Genomic DNA, 8503 nt, shown 5'->3' with positions numbered 1-8503 from the left:
GTTGTTTTTTTTTAACAGTTACTGGCATCCAAAATGAAATTAAAAGCTAGTTGTGACTGAAACTTGCTCAGTGCTATGAGTGCGACTCCGGAGTGCACAGAAAGGCTGCAGATAGCTTTTTTTTTTTTTTTGTGCTAATTTTCATTTTGCTTGTCCTTTAGGCCATGTATATCTATTCTTGGTAAGGTAAGTTTTAATTAGTTTTTATGTTTTCTGCATATGAGGAGAGCATGCGTGTTGATTATAAGTAAATTAAAATTGCTCCAAAAGGATGTCAAGGAATTACAGTGTAGTACAGTTCCAGAGATGGCCATAAGATTTTTTTTCCTATTATTTTTGACTTAAGGTTGATGACAGTTTTTGGGTTTTTTTTGAAGAGAAAGAAATCTGAATAAAAATACATACGAATGTTTCTTCAATGCCTTCTTTGGGCCTTGACTGTATTTCTGTAAGCTGAGCAGTTAAATGAAAAGTCAGGATCAAAATTTCACATCTTTTTCCACCCTCTGGTATGTATTTGCTGTCAGTGAAACGTTTTAGGCAGCATTATATGTTATAATGCAACTTTTTTCTTCCTTCAAAGGTGGTGAAAAAGAAAATACCAAGATGAGTAAAAAGCCTCCAAATCGTCCTGGAATCACATTTGAGATTGGTGCTCGTTTGGAAGCACTGGACTATTTACAAAAATGGTATGGAAGACATTTTGCATTTACTGAGAGCATAATTATTTTGTGTACATTGTGTGTTTTGATATCTGATTATATAATTTAGTACACCTATTAATTGACTGTTTCACATGTGAACTTTATGAGTTTCCAACAAAGTCCATTAAAACTGCACACTTTTAGGAAAAAGTACTCTCTCTTCAGAAATCAAACTAAACTTTTCTGTCGGTTTTTGTTTGTTTGCTTTTGGTTGCTTGTGTATCTGTAGTAAGCAAAGAGCATTTCTGGAGTAGTGTGGAATGCAGTGTCATGGCTGAGGTGGTTGGTAAGTCAGCGTGGCAAACCCCCGTGACCAAAGGCTTCTTTTGTTTTCATTTGAGGCATGGAAGGGGATTTCTTCTGTATTTAGTTATCACACTTCATAGGTTCACAAAACTAATTTTAAAAAAAAAGAAAACATCCTTAGTTGGAGTGCATGGGATAGGCAGGTGTAGTTGTGTTTGGATCAAACAGCTGGAAGAATGAAGCGCTTAAAACTGACTCTGCAACCACCCAGGCATGTTGTGGGTTCAAAGGCTATAAAATCAAAATTGTGGGCACAAGGACCATGCTGCACAGCATGTGTGTTGTGAAAGGAGCTGTTCTTATGAAATAAATTGTTAGTCAAAATTTTATTAAAGCAAGTGGACTAATTTGATGATGTGTGCTGGCCATGCTAGTTCCGTTTGAAAAATCCCTGGTTTTGTTAAAGCAGATGATGGAAGAAATTGGTGCTACCCAGAATTTTTTTCTCAGCTACTTTCTGATTTATTAGGGCTAGGAAACGTAGAGGTGTGTACCTGCTTTTCTGCTGCATTCCTGGTGAGCTCAGCATGCTCCTGTAAATATCTGGTCCTTTAACTCCAATTGAAGTGAGAGAGAGGTCTGTGTATTATTGACATGTTTGCTCCAGTAGTTACATGCTCTGTATAAAAAGTTGGGTCAAACCTTTTATCTGTAGAACTTTGATTTTAATTATAGCAAAATTGTTTGTTTTAATCAATGGTCTCTAAAAGAATTGATTTACAGAACAGTTCTTTTTCTTACCTGTTGCTGTAGAGTGGGCTTTCAACATACTGATTCTATAACTGAATGCCAGGATAACAAAAACATCCAAATAGCGCTAACAAAATAATTTTAATACAACTTTTTATAACATCTGTGACAAGAGATAATTGGTTAATATAACTAGGTAACAAAAATTAATATGTAAAAATAGCTTCAGCTTAATTGTATCAAAAAATTATCACTGAATATCCAGTGTATAGTTTGTTTGAGATATACCCACTGTTTTCACAGGGGAGGGTTGCATGTGAACTCTGGAGTTCTTGTCTAGGTTTGGGTTGTCAGGGCCATGTCACAAGCTCTGCAGCTGAGTTCCTGGGTGTTTTCAGGAAGAACAGAATTTATCCTGAACTTTCTAGGAATTTATTCATCATCTGTACCACTGGGTAGAACAGGTCAAGTCTTATATGCATGTAAACTTTGGTGGTGCCATATACAGGAGGAGAAATGTAATAATGGAAATTTTGCAGTTGCAGCAAGACTGAAAGCAGAACTCTGTTTCAAATGAACTAATATTCACATACAGAACCAAACAGCTTGTGACAGAAAGTCTCCTGTCGTGTTATTATTAGGGTGACATGGGTTGCAATAATACTCCATGTGATTTTTTTCTTAGCTTTCTGTTGCATAAGGGGGTGGTGGATGTTTTTTAAATTCTTTCTATATATAATCTGAATGCATTCCCTTGATTTGCATGCATAAATACAGACTTCAAAGAAAATAAAGTTGCTGAACTTACATGAAATCTCTTTATATTTTTTAACAAAAGCTAAATTGAAGAGCAGTGATATTGCTTAGCTCAGTTTTTCTGCAAGTGACAAATTGAGAGCACTTGCTGAAAAATAGCCTTTTAAAGGGTTTTATTTTTTTCCCTCCATTTTTCTGAAAGCTTGCTGTCATTTAAAGATCCACTGCTCATGACCAGTTAAAATGTTAATCAAGAAAGGCTTCTAGAGGATGTGAGAAAAAAATATAGTAAAGTATGTTTTTGCTTTCTGAGGCACTTTTACAGGTCTGAAATTTTCAGCTCTGTAATAGTTGCTGAAATTCATCTCATGGAATCTGGTGTTCTATTTATGATCTGTAAACTTTGGAGAGGCCATTGTGTACTTTGACTATTTATTGCTTAAAAGCTCCGTAGTTTTAAATGAAGTTCTTGTGGAGAGTGTTTGGGTCACTGGTATCATTTGTCATGTACCATGACAGTAAAAGAAAGCCTGGTCAAACTGGTCAGCAAAGACAGGCTGTCAGTGGGTGTGTTTATTTTTGCTTTATTGTGGAGGTAACTGCAATTGCAGCTTTATCAAGTGCAGCAGTTGTGCTGTTGCAGGGCATTGTCTTACATAATGAATTTGGACCACTTGTTACATTTAAATTCACTAAAGCAAACTATGAAATGCAGCTCTAATCAAAATCGATGTGATCATCTGTCAGCATATAGTAAATGGGATGTGATTGAAAATGATGAAATAGAAAATTATTAAGTATACAAGATGATCAGGGGCCTGGATTGTAAGACCTGTGAAGAGAGAGTGAAGAAACTGGACTTGTTTAGTTTGGAGAAGGCTTCAGGAGTCCCATGTCAGCCTTCCAATACCTACAAGGCTGTAATCAAGAAGATTTACTTGGCCAATCTGTACAGGTAGTTAGAGGGTAAGAGACAACAGGCATAAGTTGAAATGAGAGATTTAGGCTGGGTTCAAGGAGAATCTCTTCCCATGGGACAGTCATCAGGTTGCCTGAAGAGTTTCTGGAGTTTCCAGCATTGGAGGTTTTCCAAGACTGGGATGGATAAAGCACAGGAAAACCTGACCTGACCCCATAGCTGACCCTGCTTTGAGAGGGAGGTTGGTCTAGAGGCTTTCTGAGGTCTCTTTCAACTTGAATTATCCTGTGATCTCATACACAAGCTGATAAATGTGCACACCCCCCTGCCTCTCACTGAGGAAACAAATGAAACAGCAGTAAGGCTGCACATACCTGCAAATGCATGTCTGTGTGTAAGACAGTTCTTAACCTGTCAGCTCTCACAAATAGGACACTGGCCCTGCAAAGCTGATGTATTTAAAGATGCATCTCGTGTTTTTTTTCTGTCTTTGTGTGTCTTTATGGGACTGGTTGTCCCATAAGCTGCAGATACTGCTTTGAAGAAAACAACCCTGTTGTATTTCTGAGACCATAGTTCTTTATTAATTTGCTTGATCTAAACTCTGAGGTAACGAGAGAAGTACAGATACATGGCCCTTGTTGTTCTGAAATGGAAGCAGGTCACTAAAATAGGTTAGTTGGTGTATTTGATTATTTGGATGGATTTTTTTTTTCCCCTGTACGAAAGAAGCCTTCTCCCTGTAAGTCTTTGGGAAATCTTGCTTGGGACAATCCTTGCTTTAGATTTCAGTTCACTGGTTTATGTGACAGGTATTTGAAAGGGTGGTGAAGACTCTGCTTCATATTGGTTGAATAAAATATATATATGTAAAAACTAGAAGACCTAGAAATATGTGTTTGCAGATTTTGCAGATAGCAGAACAATATTTGTGAGAAGTCAGGATGGAGGGTATTTGGTTTTATATCCTCTACGAGGTAGAAGGAAACAGTTTTTGTATCAGAATTGTGAAGGCAAGAACTGTGTCTGTGGACTTGGTAGGTACAAACTTGGGCAAATTTACTAATGTTCTTGCATCCTTTTTTACAGTTTGAAATGCCTGTTGTCCCATTTCACGGGGCAATTCACCACTTTTTCATCACTTTTGACGGGTTAAAGGGAAGACGATGTAAAAATGAAAAAAGTAGCTGTTACTGTGTGTTGAGTGCATTGGATAAAATAGTTTGGGTTTAGGTTTTTTTTTTTTATACTGTCAAGAAATGAAAATGGGAAGTTTTCAATGAATTTTTCTTGTATGAATGTTAGAACACTATCATTGTCTGACCAGTACTTCATAGTGTAAGTTTTGTAAGCCATATTAAATTCTGAAGCTTTCTAAAGAATTGCATAAGTGTAATGGGTTGGAATCACTGGGATTGGAACCTGCCAATGGAGAGCATGCAGTATGTAAATTGGGTAGATACCATCAACTAACAACAATTCTCCTGTTCTCTCTTTAAAAAACAAGAACAAACACCCCTGAAATTTGGATGAAACTTCATTTGTGATTAGTAGATACTCTTTCTAGCATCCTGTTAAAAAAACACACCCCAAATTTTCAGGTTATTGTTTCTTCCCGCAAAAAGAACACTTTGATTATTGAATTTCAGTGGGCTGGTCTGTTTGGTTTTCTTGGTTTACACTGATTAAATGTTGACAAAGCTGTTTGTATATTAGTTTCATTCTGATCACTTAGCGTGCAGTACTTGCTGGGGGAATTAACCTGACTGGAAGGTTGTTTTGGCCTTGGACATCTTTATGATTTGGTACTGTTTGTATCCTACTTTGTAGCACTTCTTCAGATGTAACTTCGTAATTTGCAATGTGTACGAGATTTAAGCATCTTCATATTAATCTTTTTAATTTATAAAATTGATTATTTTCAGTAGAAGTACAAAAACACCAGAAAGATGTTTCTGTGTAAAATTTGCAGTAGTAAATTCTGCAATATGTATGTTCTGCTCTTTTCCACTGTCAGATCAGTATTGTGAAATATTACTGTTTGTACATATTTTGGTACATTGTGTGTCTAATTTTAGTAGATACTGAGGGTAATAGCTTGTTGCTAAATCCATACAAAGTTGTGTTTGGGTTGCCTAATAACCAATCACACATGGCTTGGGTGGTTCCATCTCTGGGGACTGAAGTTGAATGCAGGTTTTGTCTATTCATCTTGCAACCACTCTCTTAAGATACATTGGAGAAACATAAATTATAAAAAATTTTGATTGCAGAAATGGTTTTTATCAAAGGGAAACTAACTGATAAGTACCTTGTGCTGCATTTCGTCTCTGGAGTGATCTCTAATGAGGCTTAATATTTTTCACATCTTCTTTCATTAACTCATGCTAGCTTTGCTCTTTTTTGCTCTTTTTATTTTCTGTATATATTAATTTCTTGATTCTTGGCTTGCTGAATTTTTGTTTAACACTACCTTAATTTTAAAATATTTGTCTCTAAACTCTACTCTGTATTTTAGTTCCCCCTCTTACTTGGTTTTCTTTTTCCAGGACTTTGTACTGTAATTTCCTGGTTTGTCCCTTCTGTTGTCTTCTCACGCAGTGCTTGGAATGGTGACTTGGCTGCTGCTGACCAGGGAAAGCTCCCGGCCATAACAAGGAAACTGCTGTAGGGAAGCACCATAACGGGAACAAAGTGTTTGCATTGGAGATGTGTAGGAAAAGCAGAATTTTGTCTTTCAGCTGATTTTTGTGTAATAACCATAGTTTTGCATCACTAGGTGTCTGGCATCTGATAAACCTAATATTTCTAACTGTGCTGAGAAAGTATCATTCCTGGCTTCCATTTCACTGCTGTAACACAAGCTCTCCTTTTTGTTGGCTACAAAGTTGACTTCCCATCCTCTTGCTTTTCTGGTGTTTTTCCTTCCCTCTGATAAATGCTTTCTGTATCATCCTTTTGGTAGCATTGTTACTCACAGGTTTGCTCTAGGAACAGTAACTTTTCTTTTTGCTCTGCTTTATTCCTCTTCCTGCTTATTCTGAGACTTGGTGTCTAGTTGTAAAAAGTCTGAAACTGGAAGACTTGGGAAGATGAGAAAAAATAGTAAGGAATTTTATAATAAAATTCCTAAATGTAGCAGCATATGGTTGTTCAAAGTTAAACCAGAATGCTGCTGCTGGAATTCAGGTTTGACCTATGAGTTTTACTTTCTGCTTTGATGCAGCTGATCATCATCTTCACCATTCTCATTAGAGTGTTGTCAGTCCGCTTGAGAGGGGAAAGGGGGGTTGACCTTGTTGTTTCTCTGAAAGAAGACCCATGAAGTGTCTTGAAAAGGATTTTGTTAGTAGAGTTGCAAATGAGAGTCTACAGTTTTAGACTAAGACTTTGTGGGGTTTTTTTTGAAGTGCAGTGAGGAGAAGTTGGGAACTTAGAAGAACAGCTATGCAAATATTTTGCGTTTCTGAAACGTATGGATGAGAGAAATGCAACAACAACTTGGACTGTCTGTGAATTCTGATGTGAGGGTGATATGTGGCTGAAGGAGTAACTAGAAAATAATTTTTTTGTAATCAACGACTCCTGAAATATTTAACTGTTGGGAAGCTGTGTACATCCCTGCAGTTAAGAAGTAGGACTGGAGAAAGGAAGGAAGAAATTGGGATTGATACCTTTTTGTTTTAATGCTTAGTTCTAGTCACTAGGAAATAAGGAAATCTTGTGCTTCTTGAAAACTTATATTTTAATCAGAACATAGTGTTAGAGACTGCTTTAACAGCACAGTCAGTATTTTGGAGAGAAAGTATTCAAAATTGATGGTGTTGACAGGGTTCCTGTGTAGTTGCTTTTCTAGCTGATGGAATTTGCAGTAGGGCTGGGAATTGGTCCCTCAAGCTCTGCTCTCTTACTATTGCTCCACAGTAGCACTTGGTTAGAAAAACACGTTGCAAAAGTTAAAGGCAGCTGTCCTTGGCTGTGGTCTTTCTTTTCAATACATGCTTTGTTAACTTCAGATCATCCCTAGTATAAACTCTGGTAAAAAAATTAATGATCTAATTAACTTTTTTTTTTTTTTTGAGAGATTCTTTGCACTGTTGAATCTGTTTCAGTACTTCTGTGAAGGGCAAGAAGGAACTGAATTCTGCCTCATTCCCATTTTCACTGATGTATATCAGCTCTTGAACTAAATCGTACAAATTTAGTAACTTAATTTTTTTCAGACTTGGAGAGTTCTCAGTACAAGGTGTTTATTACAACTTTCTGAATGGTTGTGTAAGCACTGTTGTATCTAAAACAAGAAACAAACTTTTGAGCTTTACCAGTCTATGTTTATCATTCAAGGTATCCATCTCGTATTGAGAAGATAGATTATGAAGAGGGGAAGATGTTGGTCCATTTTGAACGCTGGAGTCATCGCTACGATGAGTGGATTTACTGGGACAGCAATAGATTGCGACCTTTGGAGCGACCAGCATTAAGGAAAGAGGGCCTAAAAGATGATGAAGAATTTGTTGTAAGTGGCACATTTATTTTGTCTTAGACTTTTGCTAACTGTCTTGCTTGTTTTCCTACATTAAATCTCTCTAGCACATAATGTTTAACTCATTTTAGGGGGAAAAAAATCTAAATTATTTAAATATTAATGAATAAATTTGTATAAAATAGGATTTTAAACCTGGAGAGGAAGTCCTAGCTCGTTGGACAGACTGTCGATATTACCCTGCAAAGATCGAAGCCATTAATAAAGAAGGTATGTATGCATGTAAGGTCCATAGGTAAGGTCTGTTTGCATATGTTATGCTGTAGATTTAGTCTACTTAAAAAAGAGATATACCTATAAAGTTTTCCTCACTGCCTCAATATTAAGTGAATTTGTTTCTGTTTATCAAATTTAGTATTAGGTTTGTATTTTATCTGTACGAAATCAGAAAATTGGAATTTCTCCTAGAAGACAAAATGCTTAGTGTTTTTAATCAGTGATCAGAAGATCCAGTGCACAGTCTTAGGAATATTTCATCCTATTGTTGATTTGTGTTAATGATATATTTAAATTTTTGTGATTGTTTTAGTCTGCTTATTGAAGAAAAACAATAGAAATGGGGAAATAAAGGAACACCTTAGATGA

The 8503-nt window shown here is 36.4% G+C and overlaps 1 protein-coding gene across 1 annotated transcript in view; it reads left to right on the top strand.

Annotated features, from left to right (window-relative positions):
- The first annotated feature begins 47 nt into the window (after nucleotides 1–47).
- PHF20L1 (PHD finger protein 20 like 1) overlaps nucleotides 48–8503 on the top strand; it is a 53138-nt gene continuing 44682 nt past the window's right edge. Inside the window, exons 1-4 of the mRNA XM_029959470.1 lie at nucleotides 48–186; nucleotides 584–689; nucleotides 7720–7891; nucleotides 8044–8128. Coding sequence (XP_029815330.1) covers nucleotides 607–689; nucleotides 7720–7891; nucleotides 8044–8128 — 340 coding nt within the window. The 5' untranslated portion in view covers nucleotides 48–186; nucleotides 584–606. The remainder of the gene's footprint in view (nucleotides 187–583; nucleotides 690–7719; nucleotides 7892–8043; nucleotides 8129–8503) is intronic.

This window comes from Manacus vitellinus, unplaced genomic scaffold (assembly GCF_001715985.3).
Source record: "Manacus vitellinus isolate BGI_N305 unplaced genomic scaffold, ASM171598v3 scaffold_1_pilon, whole genome shotgun sequence".
Lineage (NCBI taxonomy): Eukaryota > Metazoa > Chordata > Aves > Passeriformes > Pipridae > Manacus > Manacus vitellinus.
The sequence above is the reverse complement of the archived record's forward strand: the minus strand, read 5'-3'. Positions and strand labels throughout refer to the sequence as shown.